Source organism: Lepidochelys kempii, chromosome 4 (genome assembly GCF_965140285.1).
Source record: "Lepidochelys kempii isolate rLepKem1 chromosome 4, rLepKem1.hap1, whole genome shotgun sequence".
In the NCBI taxonomy this organism is placed as follows: Eukaryota; Metazoa; Chordata; order Testudines; family Cheloniidae; genus Lepidochelys; species Lepidochelys kempii.
Genome location: NC_136383.1, coordinates 9,093,693 through 9,118,386, shown reverse-complemented (window position 1 = coordinate 9,118,386; position 24,694 = coordinate 9,093,693). Strand labels below are relative to the sequence as shown.

At 41.0% G+C, this 24,694-nt stretch overlaps 1 protein-coding gene across 2 annotated transcripts in view; it reads left to right on the top strand.

The window, feature by feature from the left end:
- The window catches only part of PPP2CB (protein phosphatase 2 catalytic subunit beta), a 25,552-nt gene extending 858 nt beyond the window's left edge, over nt 1-24,694 (top strand). Inside the window, exons 1-7 of one of the 2 annotated variants that reach the window (XM_073340313.2) lie at nt 5,624-5,991; nt 11,514-11,723; nt 11,957-12,130; nt 13,320-13,409; nt 16,554-16,715; nt 19,645-19,763; nt 24,005-24,694. In XM_073340313.2, coding sequence (XP_073196414.1) covers nt 11,607-11,723; nt 11,957-12,130; nt 13,320-13,409; nt 16,554-16,715; nt 19,645-19,763; nt 24,005-24,077 — 735 coding nt within the window. In that variant the 5' untranslated portion in view covers nt 5,624-5,991; nt 11,514-11,606 and the 3' untranslated portion in view covers nt 24,078-24,694. Of the gene's footprint in view, nt 1-5,623; nt 5,992-11,513; nt 11,724-11,956; nt 12,131-13,319; nt 13,410-16,553; nt 16,716-19,644; nt 19,764-24,004 lie in introns of those variants that run through there. The other variant, XM_073340312.2, reaches the window with a different exon arrangement.

Below are 24,694 nucleotides of genomic sequence, written 5' to 3'. Positions count from 1 at the left end.
TAATTAAATTTAACTGCTTCAAATACAGAACTAGATAAATTCATGTAGCAGGATAGGTCCATCAATGGCTGTTAGCCAGGATGGGCAGGGATGGTGTCCTAGCCTGTTTGCCAGAAGCTGGGAATGGGCGACAGGGGATGGATCACTGGATGATGACCTGTTCTGTTCATTCCCGCTGAAGCACCTGGCATTGGCCACTGTCAGAAGACAGGATACTGAGCTAGATGGACGGTTGGTCCGACCCAGTATGGTGATTCTTATGTTTTTATGTGCACAAGATTTTAATTTTCTATACAGAAATTTTGTAGCTTGTTACTCCATTATTTTGATAAGTCAGACAAAAGATTGACCCATGCTAAACTTCTTAAAGGGACCCAGTTTTACTTCATTTGAACTTAAACACTTATAAATTTTCTGAAAATTCATTCTGTACACACAATGCTGTAAATTTGGAGAGGGTGCACTGTATTTTTCATACATAAAGGAATCGCTGCAAAGAAAAATATCTGATGTAAGGTTAAAGGAAGTGTGTGTTATAAGTACATAGTATCTTACTAGCAACTTACTTTTTAGAAGCACTTGGCACTATTTCTGTATCTCCAATTAAGGGTGTTGATCTGTTTCTCTGTCTTCTCCACCTAATGTCTAAGACCATGGCAGCTAAATAATATTGAGCCTTGTCTTCACAGAACTTAAATTATGTTTCTTCATAGTTTAAATTTGACAGGATAAACTATATAGACTGTATTAACAGGAGCATTGCTTGTAGTTGATTAAAGCACAGGTCCAGTGATCCCTTTCAGACCCTCAACAGGAATTGGAAACCAACCACCTATCTCAAAGGTGTGCTAATCATGGTTGAGGCCTGGAGGCCTGGAGGCCTCTATAATACAAATACTAATTAATAATAAAACTAACTGTAGATATTGTAAAACTGTTTTCAATGCTAGTCATGGAAAGTGTGCTAAACCCCTGAGTGAGGCATGTTGGTTTGTCACTGGTGACTAGGAAGTTCTCCTGATTTGGTAGAGGAGGGAAACACTGCCATAGCTTCTGCAGAATCTAAGCTGCTTCTTTGAGAATCATCTCTATGGATCCCACTCACAATACACATGTGGGTTTGGAACCTTTTGAGTCAACAGTGTCTGTACCTTTATGTTTTTGTGTCTGATGGCATAAAGGCAGCGTAGCCCCAAATGCTTGTTGGTTTCTTGTTACATAAGAACAGCCATACTGGGGCAGACCAAAGGTCCATCTAGCCCATTAACCTGTCTTCCGACAGTGGCTAATGCCGGATGCTTCAGCGGGAATAAAGAGAACAGGTAATCGTTAAGTGATCCATCCCCTGTCGCCCATTCCCAGCTTATCACAAAGAGAGGCTAGGGACATCATCCCTGCCCATCCTGGCTAATAGTCATTGATGGACCTATCCTCCATGAACTTATCTAGTTCTTTTTTGAACCTTGTTATAGTCTTGGCCTTCACAACATCCTCTGGCAAGGAGTTCCACGGGTTGACTGTTTGGTGTGTGAAGAAATACTTCCTTTTGTTTGGTTTCAGAGTAACAGCCGTGTTAGTCTGTATTCGCAAAAAGAAAAGGAGTACTTGTGGCACCTTAGAGACTAACCAATTTATTAGAGCATAAGCTTTCGTGAGCTACAGCTCACTTCATCAGATGCATCTAATAAATGCATCTGTGAGATGGGAACAAGGAATGGGGGTAAGAAAATTGGAATCATGTTTTGCTAAAGGGGGAGATGGGAACAGGGAATGGGGGTAAGAAAATTGGAATCATGTTTGGCTAAGGGCAGGAATGGGAACAGGGACACAGGTGTAAGGCTTTGTGGTGTTAGAGCTGGGAAGGAGGATACTAAGGAAGGAAACTGGAATCATGCTTGCTGGAAGTTCACCCCAATAAACATCGAATTGTTTGCACCTTTGGACTTCAGGTATTGTTGCTCTCTGTTCATGCGAGAAGGACCAGGGAAGTAAGTGGGTGAAGGAATAAGCCCCCTAACATCTCAGATGCATCTAATAAATTGGTTAGTCTCTAAGGTGCCACAAGTACTCCTTTTCTTTTTCCTTTTGTTTGTTAAACCCGCTGCCTATTAATTTTGTTTGGTGACCCCTCGTTCTTTGTTATGAGAAGGAGTAAATAACACTTCTCTATTTACTTTCTCCACACCAGTCCTGATTTATTGACCTTTATCATATCTCTCCTTAGTAGATTTTTTCCAAGCTGAAAACTCCCGGTTTTATTAATCTCTCCTCATATGGAAGCTGTTGCATACCCTTAATCATTTTTGTTGCCCTTTTCTGAACCTTTTCCAATTCTAATATATCTTTTTTGAAATGGGGTGACCACATCTGCATGCAGCGTTCAAGATGTGGGTGTACCATGGATTTATATAGAGGCAATATTATATTTAATATCTTATTATCTATCCCTTTCCTAATGATTCCCAACATTGTTAGCTTTTTTTGACTGCCGCTGCACATTGATTGGATGTTTTGAGAGAATTACCCACGACTCCAAGATTTTTTTCTTGAGTGGTAACAGCTACTTTAGACCCCATCATGTTATATGTATAGGTGAGATTATGTTTTCCAATGTGCATTACTTTGCATTTATCAACATTAAATTTCGGCTGCCATTTTGTCACCCAGTCTTGTGAGATCTCTTACCCAAGGCAGTAAGTGGAAACTTAGTGCTATATGTTCTGCTCTCTCTAGCTCCTTGACCTCACAAAGCAAATTTAAATTCTCCTCTAGTTCTTAACCCAGTTTCTTAGTAAGTTTCAGTAACAAGTAGCAGCCTTTTTTCCTTTTTTGATCATTACCAGCCAGTCAGTGCTGAGGTACCTTTCACTCCTCAACAGGAATCAAAAGCCTCCGGCTTCAAGCCCTGCTAGCATGTGATGATGTCATGTCCATGACAGCCAAACCTGATGTGTGTTCTGTCTGGGGAAAATCCACAACCCCGGTTGTTGTTCAGTGTATTGGTCCTCTTCAGACTGGACAGCTCAGTTGACCGTGGCAGCAATTCCTGAGATGTATTGGAGCCTTGAGCTGGTGTCCACATCATCGATACTAGCATGGGTATCAGCATTGATGTTGGTACCAATGATAGTATAAGGGGATATTCTGGTGACACCAAGGTTGGAGTCCCTTGTGCTGGACTTGGTGTGGTTCTGATGGAAAGGTACCGAAACACCTCCTTAACACCAGTTGCCTCCCCAGTATGATACTACACCATTGTTCCAATGTCTGCCAGATACCCTGGCACGTAGGAGATCAGTACCCTTTTTGATCCAATATACTTCTCTTCCTTCTCAGAGCCAAGTTTTCAGCCCTCCCCAGAACCCTGACCCCCTCAACCTTCTCTGGAACAGAAGGATTCTGTATTTTCTTTGTCATTATCGGGGATTGATCCAAGGGTCACATTGGGGGTCCTCCTCTAAAATAAATCTGAGTACCTCAGATGCACACAATGTCTCCTTTGTGACCTTACTCCTCTCTCTTTGTTCCTGCACCTCCTTAGCTGTATCCTTATGGAATACATGGACTGTACTGGACAATGTGGATTCTCCCTGCTCAACCTCCCAGAGGCAACTCCCCTCATAGGTCTCTTTTCCAGTCAAGTCAAAACTAGAGGTGTTGAAATGCAGGAGGTGGAGGAAAATTTTGAGGATCCCCGAGATAAATGCACTGATAACCTGGAACTTGCAACTGGTCTACTTGCCCATCATCACCAGATGAAGCAGTTACAGTATAATCCCGTCTCTCTGTGTGATTACTTTAGAGCATTCCAAGACTTGCTGAGGAGAACAGCTTACATGTTAAATATAGACTGCCATTGGCACAGAAGGCACAAACTTTTCAACAGAGGCAGGGTGGCAGTGCCCATCTGTGAAGAGGTCCTCAAACCAGCAAAATATCTGAGACTCACTCTAGCCTCTCTTTCCCCTGACATACAGCAGAGAAGAGGTACCACATCCCACATAAGGGCTTTGAGTACTTCTGATCTTACCTACACAATGTGCTCTAGTTGGCCATGTAGTACAGGAGAAATTTCTGTAAATGGGACCTCCAAAGGCTGTGTGTGTAAAAGGAGGAGGGTAGACAAACAGGCTGATGTTGTTAGGCAGAAAAGCTTATTCTGTAACTTGACAAATGTGTGTCACCAAATACTAAGCTCTGTTGGTGGAATGATTTTCATATATGGGATAAGATAACACGTTTTCTCAAGAACATCCGACGAGGATAGAATGGAGCTTAGAGACATCATGACAGATGGACTACTGGTGGTGAAGACATCCCTTCAGGTAGATCTAGATGCCTCTGATTGGTGGCTACAGCCATCACAGAGCATCCTGGTTACAATAGTTGGGTATATCAAAGCAGCTCCAAATGGCCATTAAGGATATTGTTTGCAGGATCTGACCTCTTCAGGCTGAAAATGGACAAGGCACTCCATACCTTCAGGGATTCCAGTGCTAGTTGGTGCTCCTTGGGTCTGTAAGATCCAGCTAATTAAACAAATAATACAGTGTTGCAAGATCATTGCAGACAGTTGACCTCTCCACCAGCATCAGAGATCTTGGAGCCTTCCAAAAAGAAGCCATGCTTTTCCTGCAGATGAATTTTTTTCTCTTCTACTAATTCAGTGCCTCACCAATCCTGTCAACATAATCTGACACTCTCCTTTCCCCCACTTTCCTTCTCACAAGCATGGGCTGGAATTGCATTAGACTGGTGGGTCCTACAGACTGTCATAGGCATTTTATTCAATTCCAGTCCTCACCTACCACCCATCTCTCTTCAGGGACCTTTCTCAGAATACATTAGTGAATCTTTCTTTTTTTCAGTTTTAATTTTGACTACACATGGGATCATTCAAACTATACATAGTTTCTCCTTTATGTGATCCATGTTTGAAACAAGAAAATACCACAATATAACTAGCAAGAAGGCTTGGGGCAGTTGTAGTGCCTAAAGCTACTTGTAACTTCTTGAAATGTAGTCAGTTTGAAAAATGGTATAACATTAAACAAAGATTTGATCTCATAGCTTTGCTCTCATTGCCTATCTTCAGTAATTTTGCAGTTAAGTCAAATACTATATTTGTGTCATCGCAGTTCCACTTTTATACACTGGCATCACTAACCTTTAAAGACCAGAATAGGTGACATCAACAAAATTGCCCCTGTGATTGACAATGACCTGTGTGGTCCCAGAGTATGACTTAATTTTTCAGTGGTAGAACTCTGACTCGATTGAAGAAAAGAATGAAGTCTGTTTTGAGAACCCTAGAATGGTTGTTGAAGCCTTACACTCTTCATGCCCATTTATCTCGGGGATTTCTGCAGTAGTTATCACTTGGGTCTGTAAAACTAGCTGTTTCTGCATACTCTGTCGACTCATGATATCATATCATGGCCTTCCATATGTTGTACACTCCATACTACTGGTCTCTATGGCATTCCAGCCTCTGCAACACTATGGCAGTTCTCTTGTCCATAAAATAGTAAATGGAAAATGGTGAGCCTGATACTGAAATGTCAGTTCCAGCTCCACAGAATCCAAAGTACATTTAATTGTACGAAGGCTTCTCAGCCACTCTTCCCCCCCCCCCCCCATCCCCAATAATATTATACAACCAATGGCTAGAGCTGGGGCTGTCTCAGAGTTTTGTGTCTCTTGTAGCTCAATTTGGTGACAGAGGGACATGAAACCGCTTCATGTGAGGAGCTGCCTCCTTCTCATGTCCCATCTGAGACTGTAACTTCCACATTCAATTGCATGGAAAGGGAGCCGAATACAATGCCAAAGCAGCAAACTCTGAACTGTAGGACAAGTCTGCATATGTAAAAGTGTTCACAGGCCCAGTGTGACGAATGTATTCTGGGACTTTAAAATCCCAGAATGCTAGGTTTCTAGGAGGAACGTCTTGAAAACACCCACAGTCTTCTGAGCCAAAAGCAGCTAAAGGTATGTAGAATTGTTCAGATGCTGCCGTGAAGAGTACGGTATAAATAAGTAGGTTAGAGCTGCCTGGACTTTCTTAGAAAATGTGCTGTAAGGATAAGCAAACATTACTTACACATTGTATTGCCTGGATAAAATGCAGGATCGTGGACGTGGTACAATATTGACTACTGTTCTACAGTCAGATCGAGAGCTATATTAAATACCATGCTTACCTATATATGCCTCGCTTTGTCATTGATTCAGCTCTGTAGGACCAGCCGCAGGAAGCTCTTATTTACAAGAGCATTGTGATTCTGAATTAGCTTTAGGATCCTAGAGAAAAGGGGAATTTTTTTTATTGTTTAGTAGGACTAAGCTACTCTCCCATCTCCAACCCCAAAATTTATAAAAAGTAGCCCTCAAATTTGGAATAAAAATAGGACCTAGAATAAATGAGGAAAGCTTTTTCTGACACTTGACATGTACAGTTTTAGCCAAACAGAGGATGAATGGGAGATAAGCTTGTGGTTTAGATCAATGCAAAAGCTTACAGATGTGTGGGGAATATTAAAATGGAAACCGAGGAAGGGTTGGATGAAGAATATTGAGCCTCTCCATTTGCTAAGGCTGTTGGTTGGATAGCATCCCTGGCAAATATTTGTTTAGCCTCAGCTAATGTAGGTCATCAAGAGATTCTTCCCCCCCTTTGGAAGACACCAAACATTTGTTGACCTGTTTTTCATGGAGCTTTCATACGTCTCCATAGTTAAGGATGAGTTTTGCGATTAAAGCAGGGATTCAACATTTTGTCTGAAAATACAGCGTACCATGCCCAGAATTGCAACACTTTTTTGAGTAAAAATTTCCTGAGAATCTACAAGTAAATATGTTCATTGGGTTAGGAATTATAATTTTAATTAAATGGTTCCTTTAAGAAATTTAGCTCCCAGTATTAGCCTTTTTTTGTCCCTTTTTCAGTAATAGAATAGGATAGATGGTAACTGCATATTGAGCAGAGGACTTGAATGAGCTGTTTAGAGTGTTGTGCAGGTCCCTTTCTTGAGTTCATATAGTTTAGAACCATGTAAGGGTCTGAGCAGTTTAAATTTTCCCTCCAACATGCATTGCTTTACATTTATTGACACTGAACTTCATTTGCTATCGTGTTGCCCATCAAGTAGCTTAATTACATCTCTGAAGTTCCTCATAGTCCTCTGCACTTGGCTAATGTTAGAAAAATTGGCAGAATACAAAGTTTTCTTGCTGTTCACCTCCCTTTCCTGATATTTAACACTCGGCTTAGAATGGAACATTGAGGCACTCCACTGTTAACCTTTTGCTAAGATAAAAATTGACTGTTCCTGCTCCTTCCTGTCTCTTAGCTGGTTTCTGGTCTATAACAATACTTTTCCTCTCATTCTATAACTGTAGTTTCTTGAACCTTCCAAACAATCAACTAGTTCTTTTACCCACTTTTGTTGCCACATTCAAAGAATTCTAACAATAACTAGGTCTCACATATATTGTTTTTCATCAGTAGATCTCAAAGCACTTAACTACATTAAGAATCGTGATCCTCACAATGTTCCTGTGAGGTAAAGTAGTATTATGTCCATTATACAAATGGGGAACTGAGGCATAGAGAGGCTAAATGACTTGCCCAGTGTCACACAGGAATTCTCTGTCAGAGTATGGAATTGAACCTCCTAAGTCCTAGGCGAGTGCCCTAACTGCTGGATTATGCTGTCAGTGAGGTTTTGGTTTTTTTTCGCAGAACCTTGCTGGTTAAACCTCATCACATCATGATTGTCCAGGCATTTTGTTCTACTTTTTTAAGTACATTTCAACCAATTTATCAGAGACAGATCCATGACTTACTGGTTTGTAGTTCCTGGAATAGTTTCCTTAGTTCTATGAACACAAATAGAATTGATGTATTTTTTTTATTTAGGTAGACAAACTAAAGCAGTCTGCATGCCATTAGAGAAGTCGGGTCTTCTGAGCCCAAATCCAATGTTCTCTACACTGAGTGACACATGACATTTACACATATGTCACTGCCCCCATCCTATAAACTGTGGGTTAATTGGATGAGGGTGCTAGTTGTGCTTTTAAAATTTTTGGGGAGCGGACCTGCTGACAGGGTGGGTGAGAGAAATATTGTTATCTACCATCTCTTAGCTCTCTCCATCCACAGCTGCCCCTTACGTTTCTAGCATCCTAAGAACATTTGTGTTTAGTTCAGTTAAACTGTTAAATTACTGTTTTTCCTTCTCTCACTTGCACTCCTCAGGAAAATGTCTGCTAAAATAACTTAAAATTAAATCAAACAAGAGCTAGACCCATGCAGTTGCTAAAGCAGCTGCAGCACCTACAGCCCTAGTAATGCCTGGGAGTTGAAGTAACTGGAGTCCTTCCTATCTCCACCCTCCCCCCACACCCAGTGCATGGCCCTAGTGTTCTGTCTACCTCCAACACCACATGGGTGAGTCTTGCATCTGCTGGAGGAGGGGAGGAAGGGAATGCCACCTCCTCGACCTAGCCCACCTTTCCCTTAAATGCTGCCACCCAAGAATGTGAGGAACCTTCGTCTGTGCTTGCTGTGGGTCAGCTCCGCTAGCGAGGGGCAACACAAGCACTCCCCTCTAGGCCTGTGCAGGCTTTGCTATCCCTCTGCAAGTTAGCGATAGGTATGCTCTGACCCCAAGTCTGCCAAGCATCTCCCTCAAGTGTGCAGCCTTTGGTCCACTGAACACTTTCAGCAGTCATAGATACGCTGTTTCCAAAAGAACAGTACACATCAGCTTACCAGTTTTATTTCAGATCATGGCTCCATTTAACACAGTACTGTATTTAAATATCTTTTTAGTGAAAATAAGCAAAAGTTTCTTGAACAAAGATAGGAGGTTCAAAAGGGAGCAAGTAAAAGCATTGGAAATAAATGATTACATATAAAATCATAACACCACATTTTAGAACCTAGATTTGTTTAACGAGGTTATTTTTTGTTTTATGGAGTAACGTTCACCCCAAAGTCCTTCCAGCATTTTTCAGCCAGGTCTGTCTGTGATCTTCTTTTCATGAGCCAATTGCCTGCCAGCTGGTCCCCCAGGTAAAGGATATTGTGTATCTCCTTGCAACCCGAGCTATCTCAAAGCAGTCTTTTTGATCTTTTTTCCTAAACCAGACACCTTGCAGCTGTGTTTTTTTCCATAGATATTTTGCAGTCTTAATTAGCTGGTGGTGACTTACATTGTGTCTCATAATGACAAGACCGAGATAAGCCTTTACCCTCTGCCTGAACAGAACCTATCTGAGACATCACCTCCTAGTGACCTGCCTCTAACTTCAAGGCCTTAAGAACATAAAGTTCAGTATAGATATATAACCTCTTAAATATTATCTGTTCATACATTTTGCAATGATTATGATGATCAGTGGGCTGTTGGCTCTCAGTAGTGTTCCATGCCACCCTTTGGTGAACTGTTGTGCATAATCTTGACCCAGGGGATCCCTGTAAAACTCTGTGCTCTCTGCCAGTTGGCTGAAAGAGGTTCCTGGGTCACGCCTTGTCCTGCTGCCAGCTAATGTAGTTAGTCCTATAGCTCAAAATGGTAGCAGTCTTGGTTGCAGAGCTGAAGTTTCATGAGTCAAACCCTGCTGATGCATGATGAAGGTGGAGGGCTGTTAGGCTTTAATGTAACAAGTTGTTGATACGTTTTTTTCCTTTTGAAAGAAACCTAAAAGATTACATATTACCATATAACTATTTCATACAAAAAGCTACCTTTTGAAAAGTTACTTGGGTTGCAAAATCAAGCACTGAAAAATTAGGACATGCCACTTTGACAGTTGCCTGCACAACTGTAATTTAGTCCCTTTGTGTATATTCATTGTGGTAGTATAGGATTAAAGACTATTGTATTATAGTCTTTGGTCATCTTGTTCCCCTGAGAAGACTCTTACTTCATTCAGTGGACAGGTTGGACACACAGTGGGAACGGGAACAGAGTTAAGATTGTATGGGCAACCATAAATCTAGTGTTCTGTAACTTTGGAATGCATGACTGCAGCCTCAACTTTTTTTTGTACATAATACCTTATATATGTTTCTGAATGTTAGTGCATGCTGGTATAATTCAGTTGACAGGAGTCATCTTCCATCAAGATGCATAGATAAAGGATATTTTTTTTAAGAACCATTAGTCCTTTCAAAATCAATTGGACTAAAGTAGGGAGATAGCTGCTGTGCTCAGCACTTCTGAAATGTACTGGAATATTATTTTCTGTTCTGGTATCTGCTTTTCAAAAAGAATATCGAAAAATTAGAGAGGATTCAGAGCCACAAGAACAATTTGAGATTTGGAAAGCCTGTCTTACAGTGAGACTTAAAGAACTCGCTCTTTTTTTAGGTTTCAGAGTGGTAGCCGCGTTAGTCTGTATCAGCAAAAAGAACGAGGAATACTTGTGGCACCTTAGAGACTAACACATTTATTTGGGCATAAGCTTTTGTGGGCTCAAGCCCACTTCATCAGATGCATGCAGTGGAAAATACAGTAGGAAGGAAGATAGATACACACAGAGAACATGAAAAAATAGGTGTTGCCATACCAACTCTAACAAGACTAATCAATTAAGGTGGGCTATTTTTTTCTTCTGCTGATAATAGCCCACCTTAATTGATTAGTCTCGTTAGTTGGTATGGCAAAGCCCATTTTTTCGTGTGTGTGTGTCTTTTATATATATATATATATATATAATATAAAATCTCCTACTACATTTTCCACTGCATGCATCTGATGAAGTGGGCTTGAGCCCACGAAAGCTTATGCCCAAATAAATTTGTTAGTCTCTAAGGTGCCACAAGAACTCCTCATTCTTTTCACTCTTTTTAGCTTTTCCAAGAGACTGTTAAGAGGTGACTTGATCATGATCTACAACTCGCTGTTGTGTGGGAAAGCTGTGCGATAGCAGAGGGCTGATTAATCTAGCAGAAGAAGGTATAACAAAATCCTGTGGCTTTAAATTGAACGTAGAAGAATTCAAATTGGAAGTGAGGTAACAGTAAGCAGTTAACCACTAGAAAACAACATATTTGGGCATATGGTGGATTCTGAATCACTTGAAATGTTAAAATCACGGTTGGCTGTTTTTCTGGCCTGAGTTATCTAGGAAGTCAGGCTAGATGATGATTGTCCTTTCTGGTCTGAAAATCTGTGAACCTGTTAGTATTCTGTCAACACTTTTTGCATTGTGTGCATATTTCCTTGGTAGAAAACTAATGTGCTCAAAACATTGACAGTGCAATAAAATCCCAATGATCTGATGTCCAGCATATACAAGGTTGGCCAGCTCCCCCCACAGCAATTTGCAGCATGCATTACAGCTCTGCTTATATCACTACCTGGCTTTTCCCTGTATCTCAAAACCAATCAGGAAATTGGGATTGTAACATGTAGGCGCTGAAACAACTTACTGAATCTGTTTACAAAATATGGTTTACCTTACCTCTTGTCCTAAATGTTATCTCTATCTTTTATTAGGCTAAAGAAATACTTACAAAAGAATCAAACGTGCAGGAGGTGCGTTGCCCTGTTACAGTGTGTGGGGATGTCCATGGTCAATTCCATGATCTTATGGAACTCTTCAGAATTGGTGGGAAATCGCCAGACACAAACTACCTGTTCATGGGAGACTATGTGGATAGAGGCTATTACTCGGTGGAAACAGTGACTCTTCTTGTAGGACTAAAGGTACCCTTTTATTTTAAAAAAGTATAAAACCCCTCACACTGCAAGAATTCTGAAACAAATTGGGGGCTGGAGGGATAAGCTGAAATGTAATTTGCGGACTAGAAGATTTCACTTTGTAAAAATGTTTGACAAGAAGCTTAATATTTTTTACATGTTCAAAATGGCATGCAGTTAACACTAATCAGAAATCTATTGTTTGATGTTATAAATGATTGTTCTCTTTCCATTGCTAGGTGCGTTATCCAGAACGCATTACAATACTGAGAGGAAATCATGAGAGCAGACAAATTACACAAGTATATGGCTTTTATGATGAGTGTCTACGAAAGTATGGAAATGCCAATGTTTGGAAGTATTTCACAGATCTGTTTGATTATCTTCCACTTACAGCTCTAGTAGATGGCCAGGTAAGCTTTTGTGTATTCTACAGTGGATAATAGATCTTACACATAGATTTTAAAGTCAGATGGGCATACTTCAGTTATCTAGTCTGACTTCCTAAGAATACATGGCCTCAAACTCCTTGTTGGAGCTCTGCTTGTGTCATACTTGGAGTATAACACACGTTTGTAACATTAGTGAGAATCAGCTCAGTCTTATATTCGCTGAGGCCTGTCTTTATTATACTTCTAACTCTTGTACCTATAAAACTTTTTTTTAAGCAGTTTGTTTTCCATTGTGCTTACAAGTTAGAGTATTGCTTTGTTCCTGGGCTTGATTTGCTACATGCCATTTATAATAATTCCTTGTGAAAGATGTCATAAGTGTAGTTCTGGTTGTGGTAAATAGCAGATATCCTGGAAGCTGTTGTGCATGATGACTTGAAAAATTAATCGTGGCACTGAGTCTCAGACTTTGATCCAGAACCTGGTGATTTCTGGCTGCAACCCACCTAGATTTGGATTGGAGTCATGACCAAAATGAACCTAGGTTGGTTCAAGTGTGGAGTTGTGGGGACTTCTGCTGACTTGGGTGGAACACTGGTGAGAGTGCTTCTTTTTCCAAGCTGCCTGTACAGCACTCTGCTTCACTGAAGCACCACTTCAAGAGGTGTGGAAACTGTGCCACTTTGAAGTTCCACATGTACTGTACCAGAACTGAGTGGTATGTGGGAGTAGGAGGAAAAGATGATTGAGAAGCTGCAACCAGGTTAGTTAGTGTGTGGTAGAGCCTCGGGAGGAAGGGCTGCTCTTTCCATCCCATCTTGGGTCCTGCTGTCCTAACTAGTGCAGGATTTTACTTTTCATCCCTAACACACCATCTCAATAGGCAGGAGTCCCCTCTTGATTCATGTGCAGGTTGTATCCTATGTGCTAAGTTCCGTGGGAGTCAAAGTATTTCTGAAATGAAAGTGAAGAAATATTACCTTACAGGTATAAGGATACTCTTTCTTTGGTGCTCTTCACCACTTACAGAATTGTGTGTGTTTCTTTTGGTTTAATTAATTTTTCTGAGAATGAGAGCTGTGATCTGTGCCATGAGGTTTAGAATGATATGAATCTGAACAGTGATAAGTATAAGCTAGTTAATTTTACTTTTCAAAATGAGGTCTTTTCTTAGTCAAAATCAATATATTATTTTTTTGTTCCTGTCCAGATATTCTGTCTCCATGGGGGTCTTTCTCCATCTATAGATACACTGGATCATATCAGAGCTCTGGATCGTCTACAGGAAGTTCCACATGAGGTAACCCGAAAGGAAATGTGCTATGATTTTACAAATATGTTCGGGTATTTTTAGATGCACATTTAGCCTCCATTTTGAAATCCGATTTACTAAAGTGAGGTACATAGTGATACAGTAGATTGTAACAGACAAATATTTTAGTTTTAAATAACACATACGGGTTTGGTTTATTTTATTTATGACAGCAGAATTGGCAAAAGAAGAGGTGGTAGTATTTCCCACACTCTTATCTTCTCTGACTTTGAGTACCACCTCTTCAGCCCCAAAATTGATGAAGTATTTGGATAGGAAAGTGTGTGTACTAGTTTACACATCTCATGTTAAACAAGTTCACGCTTACCATGTGAATAAATGCCACTTCTGCTCAAGTTGCCCTGGTAAATAGGTTACCTGTAGCGGAGTGCAATTTACAAGAATTTGGTCAACTTTACTTTGCCGCAAGGACATAATTCTGTGGGAAGCAGGAAAGACCAACCAAATAGGAGAGGAGAGAGTGCATGCAAAATAGATTGAGGGATAGAAACAAATCAAAATGATACTTCTTGAGAGTGGAGCGTGAAGAATAGCAAAGTCTCTTCTAGCATCCATCTAAGGGAAAAAGTGAAGCATACATCTCTCCCAGGAGGAATGGGACGCTCCAAATGGAATACCCACTACTTAGTCAAAGGACTCATATTCTGAAATTTCATGGCTGTTTGGCTTTTCTGTGGAACTTGGGTCTTGACATAAAATTGTGGTCCAGTATTTGAGTTTTCACAGAAAAACAAATGTATGTATTGTAGCTCTTATGGTAGTAAAGATATGCTTAAAAATATAATCCATGTAAAACAATGCATCAAAGTCTGTCTGAGTCTATACCTGGAAAGATAAACTGGAAACTGCTCCATACGCTTTAGACTTCTTGACTTGGAAAGCAAGGGGAAGTGGTTTAAATGCAAAATTTAACTATTGATCATTTTAACAGAAATATCTAGCTAACATGCTGATGCTACAATTCCCAGCATTCCAAAACCTCTCATTTCCCTAGCAACTTCTACAGTGTGATTTGGCACCGTCAGTACAAAAATCTGCAACATATTGAAAACTGTAAATACGGGAAAGCATAAAATTGAATATCAGATTAAATAGCAAGGGTCACTGATTTTTCATATTTAATTCAGTAAAAACCACTATTCATAATTTTATATGGAGTGTCTGGAGAATTTAGGTCCATTTTGCTGCAGAGTACCTGGAGCCTGGCTCAGGCAGATTAGAGAAAATTGATGAGCTAGGCCAGCTCCAAGGCGAAAGCCACTCTGTTTTTCTCCTGCATCCTCTAAGGTATGTTTACACTGGAATCAAAGACCCACACTATGTTCGCAGCTGGCTTGGGTTAGCTCTCTTTGGCTTGGGCTTTTGGGCTGTAAAATCACAGTGTAAACATTCAGACTTGGGCACCAGCTAAGGCTCTAGGACTCTCCCACCTTGTGGGGTCCCAGATCCTGAACATCTACAGCAATTTTACAGCTCAGCTGACCCAGGCCACCCACAACCATGCCACAGGTCTTTTATTCCAGTGTAGACGTACCCTAAGTAACCAGGTGGAGAATGCATTGGATTCTGCACCAGAGCGCTGCCCTTTTTCTACTTATCAACTTGGTTTTCACAATATTTTCATCCTGCTCATAGTTGCCAAAAGGAGGTAATCTGTTGGTGGTTCAAGGGATATTATTTGTGCTCTGCCCTTGTCTGAATTGTAGCTGAGACTTGCAGGATGTTGGGTGACATCAGATGTTGGCATTTGGTGGTTTCTGCTTAATTATTTTGCCAGCAGTGCAAGGCTGGAGGTGGGACAGTAATTGATGTCTTCAGTTTGTAGTGCTGAATTCAGGGGGATTGGGTAGGCTACTCTGTTTTTCAAGGAGCCTGGCAGATTTCTTCCTTTTCCTTCTTTAACTTTTAGTAGTGGGCATAGTTCCCTGCTGGCTTTCACTAGCCAGGAGGGCATGGATCTGCCTCACAGCTTGTGGCTCTAATTCTTTTTCACAACTTCTTGAGCTTCAGCAAGTGTGATGGGGCCAAACTCTGTCAGGGTAGCTGTGTAGTCAGGAATGAAATTTCCTAGCAAGTGCTGTACATACACACTTGCTCTTTTGTCAGCAAAATACACTGACTAATGCATGGACTAGTTAACTGACTGAAATAGTAGGCACAACTAATATAAACTAGTTAAATGACAGAATAACTTCAGTTTGGGAATGGATTTCTGGTTGCTCCTCTGAAATTTGGGAACCTCTACAGTAGGACAGGAGATTAGTTTGAGGAAACTAGAATCTCTCATCATTTGATGCTTGAGACACAACAAATCCTGCATTTTGGCAGGAGGTTAGACTAGATGACCCTTTCGGTTCCTTCTAACCCTATGATTATTGGGTTTTTTTATGCCTACATCAATATAATTTTCATAGCTTTGTTTTGTCACCTGTGATGTGGTCAAGTATTCCCTATTTTCAAAAAGACTATTAAACCAGTGTTTATGAGCAAGCCTGCAGTGCGTGAGCAAGCCTGCAGTGGTCACACATGTTGAAGGGGAGAAGGAGGAAATTAGGAATTGGGGAGGAATCATTTCAGTTTCAAGCTCTCAGAGTGTTTATAAACAGTATTGCCAACTCTTGTGATTTTTATCATGAGACTCATGATATTTGATGTTTCACTTAAAGCTCCATGTCCTAACAAGATTACGTGAGAATCTCAGCTTTCACTTTAGAAAAAAGTTTCTAGTCCTGGTTACGGAGAAAAGCTTGAAAACTTGATGTGAGTGCTTCCCCACCTCAAAGACTCAAACCAGACGAAAACTACAAAGAGCTCCAAATTTAACGTTGTTTAAACTCATGATATTTAAGCCAATGTCATGATTTTTGGAGACTGATTCATGATCTGTGAACATCTGGGAGTGTCAATACTATATAAGTAGTGAGTACCTTTTTAAAGATTATGAAATAATATACCATGAAAGTGTGTGTTTTTAAAAAAATATATAGAATATTCAGCATATACTCAGAGGATGATGGATTGGAAATGTGGTGGTGGTTGTAAATAAAATGCCTTTCAAAGTAAACTTTTTAATATTTTGCTTCTAACTAAAATTTCTGCTTTCCTTGTTAGGGCCCAATGTGTGATCTTTTATGGTCAGATCCAGATGATCGTGGAGGCTGGGGTATTTCTCCACGTGGTGCTGGCTACACATTTGGACAGGATATCTCTGAAACATTTAACCATGCCAATGGTCTTACACTGGTCTCCCGTGCTCACCAACTTGTGATGGAGGTATGGTGAGCGTATTCTGTTATGGTACCTATCCTAGATGAAGTGATACAAATACTGAAGACCTCATTTCTTATAAATGCAAGGTTGTCCATTGTTTACAGGCTTACATACAGTGGTATTTACATTCTAAATCCTGAGAGGCTTTTCATCCTGTGCTATAGGCCTGAAAAGTAATACTGTACGCTTGTCATTTTAGCTGAATTAGTAAGAGAATACTTTTTTTTAGTGAGTTAGTCAAAGGGAATAAAGGTGGCTGATGCTAAGGACTGGTTACAAAAGTATAGTCTGCTTGCATGCTGACAATCTTTTCCTCTACTAATATGTTAAATAGGCTATCCTGTAATATGTAGCAGTCAGTTGCAACAGGGATTAAACCATCCAGCTGGTATAGATAGAACATAGCATTACTGGAAAAATGCCAGGTGGGTCAATGGAGCATTTTTATTTTTAATTCGGTTAAAGCAGATCCTTTATAGCTTGTGCTGTACATAAAAACATGTAGAGTATGTAAGCTGATGAGCTTGAACTTCAATATTCAGATTTAAAAAAAGTTAAACATTTCTATTTAAAAACATCTAGGTACATCTAGGGTAGTGTTCTCTGGGATTTGCAAACAAAGGTACTAATAAACATGCAAGTCATGAATAATTTAAACTACCAATAATCATAGTAATTTATAACCTGTGCTGTGATCTTAATATGTAAAGGCTTAAGTTTTTCATGTCTATATAGTGTTTACTGCTCACTTTGAAATAGCTGCTAAGGAGAAACAATTACAGTAAAAGCTGTTATCTGGCACTTTACCAATCAGAAAGCTAAATAAGCCAACATTTCTGATCTTTATTGAAAGTCCGGTTTATAGTCCAGCTAGCATGAGGCCGGCAGGCTCCCTACCTGGCTCCACATGGCTCCCCACAAGCAACGACCTGTCCCTGCTGCTCCTAGGTGGAGGTGGTGCCCCTGCCCCACCCCGAGTGCTGGCTCCACAGCTCCCATTGGCCAGGAACCACAGCCAGTGCGAGTTGCAGGGGCGGCACTTGCGGGCAGAGGCAGCACACAGAGCTGCCTAGCCATGCCTCTGCCTAGGAGCAGCAGGGACATGTCGCCGCTTGTGGGGAGCCGCCTGAGGTGAGCACCACCTGGATCTGGCACCCTCCACCCCAGCCCTGAGCCCCCTCCCTTTTAGTTAACTGGAATTTTTTACTTACCGGCACCCCCCATTCACCCAACATGCCAGATAACAAAGCTTTTACTGTATTTGAAGTCTGAGATCATTGCAAAATGGAAACACTTAAAAAGAATAAAGAAAGCTGCCCTATTAAATGCTCATAACCCATTTACGCTTTTAAGAGGAGCTTTCAGGCTTATACCAAATGACTGGAGGATAGCTAATGTGATGCCAGTGTTTAAAAAGGGCTCCAGAGGTGATCCTGGCAATTAGAGGCCGGTAAGCCTGACTTCAGTACCAGGCAGATTGGTTGAAACTATAGTAAAGAACAGAATTATCAGACACATAGATGAACACAATTTGTTGGGGAAGAGTCAATGTGGTTTTGTAAAGGGAAATCGTGCCTCACCTATCTACTAGAATTTTTTGATGGGGTCAATAAGCTGTGGACAAGGGGGATCCAGTGGATATAATGTTCTTAAATTTTCAGAAAGCCTTTGACAAGGTCCCTCACCAAAAGCTCTTAAGCAAAGTAAGCTGTCATGCGATAAGAGGGAAGGTCCTCTCAGTAACTGGTTAAAAGATAGGAAACAAAGGGTAGGAATAAATGGTCAGCTCTCAGAATGGAGAGAGATAAATAGTGGTGTCCCCCAGGGGTCTATACTGGGCCCAGTCCTATTCAACATATTCCTAAATGATCTGGAAAAAGGGGCAAACAGGTGGCAAAATTTGCAGATGACACAAAACTACTGAAGATAGCTAAGACCCAGGCAGACTGCGAAGAGCTACAAAAGGATCTCTCAAAACTGGGTGACTGGGCAACAAAATGGCAGATGAAATTCAATGTTGATAAATGCAAAGTAATGTGCATTGGAAAACATAATCCCAACTATTCATATAAAATGATGGGGTCTAAAGTAGCTGTTACCACTCAAGAAGGATATCTCAGAGTCATTGAAAACATCCACACAATGTGCAGTGGCCGTCAAAGGAAACAATGTTGGGAATCATTAAGAAAGGGATAGATAAAACAGAAAATATTATATTGCCTCTATATAAATCCATGGTACGCCCATATATTGAATACTGCATGCAGATGTAGTTGCCCCATCTCAAAAAAGATATTTCGAAATTGGAAAAGGGTTCAGAAAAGGGCAACAAAAATGATTACTGGTATGGAACGGCTTCTGTATGAGGAGAGATTAATAAGACTGGGACTTTTCAGCTTGGAAAAGATCCAACTAAGGGGGTTATGATTGAAGTCTATAAAATCATGACTGGTGTGGAGAAAGTAAATAAGGAAGTGTTATTTACTCCTTCTCATAACACAAGAACTGGGGGTCACCAAATGAAATTAATAGGCAGCAGGTTTAAGACAAACAAAAGGATGTATTTCTTCACACAATGCACAGTCAACCTGTGGAACTCTTTGCCAGAGGATGTTGTGAAGGCCAAGTCTATAACAGAGTTCAAAAAAGAACTCGATAAATTCATGGACGATAGGTCCATCAATGGCTATTAGCCAGGATGGGCAAAGATGGTGTCCCTAGCCTCTGTTTGCCAGAAGCTGGGAATGGGCAACAGGGGATGGATCACTTGATGATTTACTTGTTCTGTTCATTCCCTCTGGGGCACCTGGCATTGGCCACTGTCAGAAGACTTGTCACTGGGCTAGATGGACCTTTGATCTGACCCAGTGTGGCTGCTCTTATGATCTGTACTTAGGTTTTTAACTGAGAATTCAATTCTTTTACATTACAGGGTTACAACTGGTGTCACGATCGAAATGTGGTTACCATTTTCAGTGCACCCAATTACTGTTATCGTTGCGGGAACCAGGCTGCTATTATGGAACTAGATGACACTTTAAAATATTCCTTGTGAGTAACTTACCTTGTTTCAAGTGTCTGTCTGTGTTTTTTCTTCTAAAAGGGTAGAGATGCAGATCTTAGAACTAATGGTGCTACTCTCACTCTGAGTAAAGAGTGTGATGCAGAAATGGAAATAGAAGTTTTGAAAGATTCTCATGTGATGCTAAGTTGATGAAGGGGTTTATAAGGGTAGTTTTAGTTGGCATTGACCTTTGAGAAACATGGCAGTGAGATATGGGAGTCTCCCTAAGGATTGCCGCAGCCTTTCCTTAGTGACAGGGGATGCCTTCAGGAAGGAGAAGCAATCGTCCTATCATACAGAGTTTGAGGACATGGCCTTCATATCCCTATTTGTAGATACTTAGATTTACATTATTATAAAAGCAAAATATATGCAAGAGGAATAGAAAAATATCAATAATAATAATAATAATAAAAGAAGAAAAATCACCCTTTTACATACCCTAGGGCTTCATTTTGAAATCTTAACATCTGATCTTCAAGTGGCCTCAGCATGTTCTCACTTGTAGAATTCCTGCACCTCTGCCATAAGCTTCTGGAACCTTTTGGAAAGCTGTGTCCATTGGGACTACTTGTCCCTCCCATCCCTGGAGGTTCCAGTGATATAAAAACGGGTGGGGGGGAAGACCCTAGCCACCATTCAGTTCCTTCTAACTGCCAAAGTTGCAGCAAGCTGAGATTGTGCAATGTCCTTGGTGCTGCCCTTGTCTGTTCTCCCCCACCCATGTACTTGCGGGGCTAATTTTGTTTATAGTTTGTGAGGTTGATTGAAAGAGTGAAGGCAGGTGAACGAGAGTGGCAAACGGGAGTTTGTGAGTGTAGCTGCAGATCTTGTGCTTGGAGGTAGTGTGAAAGAAAAGAATTGGTTAACCAAGGAACCAGAGAGTGGAAACTAGAGGCTTGGGAGTTTGTAACCACAAGGAAGACCCAGTGGCATTCTACACAGCTAAGACTGACAAGAATGGGAATGCTGTGACTTTCAGAGAAGACCAGGAAGAATTCCACACAGCTTCCTTTGAGTGGTTGCACATGTGCATTCCGCTCTTGGTGGGCACGTACCCTATGCAGAGTCACCAGAAATTTTCCCCTTCGTGGTATCTGTTGGGGTGGCTCGAGCACCCTCTGCTACCACACACCACTGGCCTCGGTATAAAGGGCCCAGCTGATCACGAGCCCCCAAAGTTCCTTCTTACCAGCTGTGACAGTTGCTTTAACTGCTTTCCTTGCTTTTGCAAGTATTCAGTGGACTGTGTTCTCTAATTTTACTGTAAATAGTTTAGTGTCAATAAGGTTTAGAGTTTAGTTAAGTTTTATCACATATGAGGGTTTCATTCTATTCCCGGTGCTGAGGGATGCCTTGGTCACCAGGCTTCAAGTCCTGCGTTTCCTGCGATAAGACTATGCTCATGAGCAATCCGCACTTGGGGAAGCTCGTACTGGAGAGCATTGCCAAAGCTGCAGGGACTTTAAGATCTTGAATCCAAGCTAAAGTTTCTACTGATGGAGGCGTCCTTGAGACCTCCATCTGAGCCAGGTGCCTCGGCATCAGTAAGTAGTGTGCTTCTTACCATGCCTGAGTCCCAGCACCATTCACTGTCCCCAGTGCTTAAGAAGAGGCATAAGAAGCGGAGTGCTGAAAAGGGGCAATCCTCTGCACCCAAGTCTGCTAGGCATGGGGTTACGAGTAGTGTGCGTGTGGCCTAAATCTAAGCACTCCTCTGCTTGTGGACTCCAGTGTCTAGGCAGGTTTCATCCAGTCTGGGGCCAGAAAGAAATCCTTCCATAGCACAGCACTCTACCAACAACTATCTCAAAAAGATAAAGTTCCACATCGTTACCCTGGCATCCCTCATTCCCTCTCTGGACCATGGAGACTGGTATGCTGCTCTTGATTTAAGAGGTGCCTACTTTCATGTGTCAATGTACTAAGGGCACAGAAAGTTCCTCAGGTTCATAGTGAAGCACTTGCATTACAAGTTCATGATGCTTCCATTCGCCCTCTCTGCAGCTCCTCGAGTGTTCACAAAATGTCTGGCCATGGTAGCAGCATTCCTGAAGAGACTAGGAATGCAGGTCTACCCTTACCTGGATGACTGGCTAGTCAAGAGCCAATCCAAAGCCCAGGTTATATCCAGCACTGAACTCATTCAGTCAGTGTTCAAGGCCTATTGATCAATGCAGACATGTTTACTCTTTGCCTGGTACAGAGGATAGTTTATAAGGGTCCACCTTCTTTATGGTCTGTTTAGTTTGGATGTCCTCCATCTCAGTAGAAGGGGAACCAGTCTTCTAGGGAACAGCTGGCTACACTAGCCGTGGGGCGGGGGGTATTAAACTAACAAAAGGGGAGGGTGAAAAGGGGGAATAAATGAGCATAGCTGTGGATCAAAATTATGATGTGGAGAACAAAGTCAAGCAAGGTACAAGGGATGTGAAGAGATTCCGTTGTCTATACATCAGTGTTATGAGCCTTTGGAATTGCTCATTTGAGCAGAAGTTTAACCTAGTTGGTATTACTGAAACCTAGTGGGAAAGACTTGTATGATTTGGAATTTTAAAGCCTTGTGGTGTATGTAAAAATCCTCTGTGAAGGTTATTTTTTCTGAGGGATTTTGATTTTGGGAAAAGACTTCAAAACTTGTAAAATAGGACTAATGAGTGACCTAAAATTGGTGGGATGTTTTGTTTTTAAATGAAGCAGTCATTATCCAAAGCTTGGAAAACTCTGGAAAATAAGACCGTATTAGAGTTTGTGGATGTATAAACGGTGACCATAGTAACTAATCTTCAAGATAATTACCTGTATGGATTTAACTGGCTGCTAGACTACATGCGGAAATAACCCCAAAGGACAGGAAAAAAGGGTGTGGGGAAACTAATGAGCATTAGGGGCCTAGAGACTCTTGAAAATCCTCCAAGACACCTGTTTGCAACTTCATGTGCCGGAAGATGTCTCCTGATTAACAACCACCTTGCGCTCCTGCTGGGGTCAGGAACTGTGCACTGGTGCCTGGAATAGGAGCTCATCTGATAGTGCATCATGTCCCCACGAGGATCTGGTTTTGTGACTACTTTGCTCCGAGAATTTAGTAACACACTTCACTCTAAGGTTGAAGTTCAGGCTGTCTTTTTGGCTGGATAGAGTGAGAGTTAGCCCCTCAATCCCGGACAAACATGAGTTCCTCAGGCCTTGGACAGTACTCACTTTTATGCCCTGTCATCCTATGAACGCTGAACCTCAGTTCTTTGAGATCCCTCGGCTGCGGTCTACCAGAGTCGAATGCTCTCCCTGTCCATCACCACGCACTTTGGTCATATAAACCTTCCAATATAGTGATGTCTGATGTCACCTCTTGTTTATTTGCACACACCAAAACCTTTTCTTATAAGCCTCAGGTGTCAATTCAGACTTAAGTGGTAGAGACTTTTTGAACTATTCATAGTCCCCAGTATCAACTCATCCATCTGGCTATAAGCCTCTATCGCTTTGGGACCAAGTAAGGGGGTGTGACAATGGAGCTGGTCCACAGGATCAACCTGGGTCAAATTTCAAGCCTTCTCAAAGGTAGTGAGGTAGGCACCTATATTCACCACGACCACCCCTTCTTTTTCAGACTTCTCTTCTGAGGGGGAGAGGGGAGTAGGAGAGCCATGATGGATAAAAGTATTTAAAAAGTTACACTGAACTTGATATATCGTTTAATGTTAAGCTTCATATTTGTGCAGTTGTTACACAACACATGAATTCCTAATTACGACTTAGTGGTGCAACTCCTTATTTTGATGCTTAGCTGCAGAGCAGTGAAATATTACTCTGATGTGTATTTAGCTAATCCCTAGTATTTTTGAACCTTACTACATCCAGGAGGTAAAGTGGGTGCATTCTTTTGCTGACATTAGGTTGTGTAATGAGAAATTGGTTGTTTATGATAAGAAAATAGAGAATTCTGCTCAGAGGGCCATTAGTGAGACTAGAGATTGGCTACAGTTTGTTGAAGCCTATGATCTTTCTTTCATGTAATCACCTATACCAGTTGATAAGTGTTTGCCTCCCATAAAATGATGTAATTTAGGGGAGCTTTTTCTAGACTTGCATATATGGTGCATTGGGTGGAGAGGGTGAGGTAAGTTATAGCCTAGCCGTGAGGAAAATGTTCTGTATTTGCATTTAAAAATTCACTAAACGGTAATTGTAGTGGCAAAAAATTAATTTGTTCCTTGTACTACAGCCTTCAATTTGACCCTGCACCTCGTCGTGGAGAGCCTCACGTTACCCGTCGTACTCCAGACTACTTTCTATAAACATCTCCTCACACCGCCCTTTGTAGGAGGAAGTACACTTGGCATTTTAAAAAAGCAACAATAATTTACACATTTCTCTAACAAATTGGGATCTGTCTTGGCCTAAAACCCCCATCATGGACCAAAATGTGCCATACTGAGGATGAGCATTTAGCACAATTTGAGACTGAATTCAGTACAACACTATATATCTTATAACAATCAGTCCAACAGTCAGTTTGCCTGCTGTATTTGTAGTAATTGTTTTCTTCTGGACTGTTCAAAGAGAAAAGGTAATTCTAACACTTTCAACTCCTTTTATGCTTATTTGTAAATTTAGTTGTAGTGTTTAACTGGCATTAATTAGAGTTTGGAGTTTATTTTTAAGGAAAATACACAATTAACTTCTCTCTCAACCCACCACCCTTTGTTTTATTGACATGTATGATTAACTTAACTGGAGAATGGAAATGGTTCCTGTTGGGAGTACGTTGTCATAACATTTAAAGAGCTTTCCCTTTTTTAGTTAACATACTGTTCTGTGTTGATCCTATCTTTTTTTCTGTATATTTGTCATGGAAGTGCTTGCATCTTATCTGGTGTATTTGAACAAATAAACTTGCAATTGTAAACCAAAA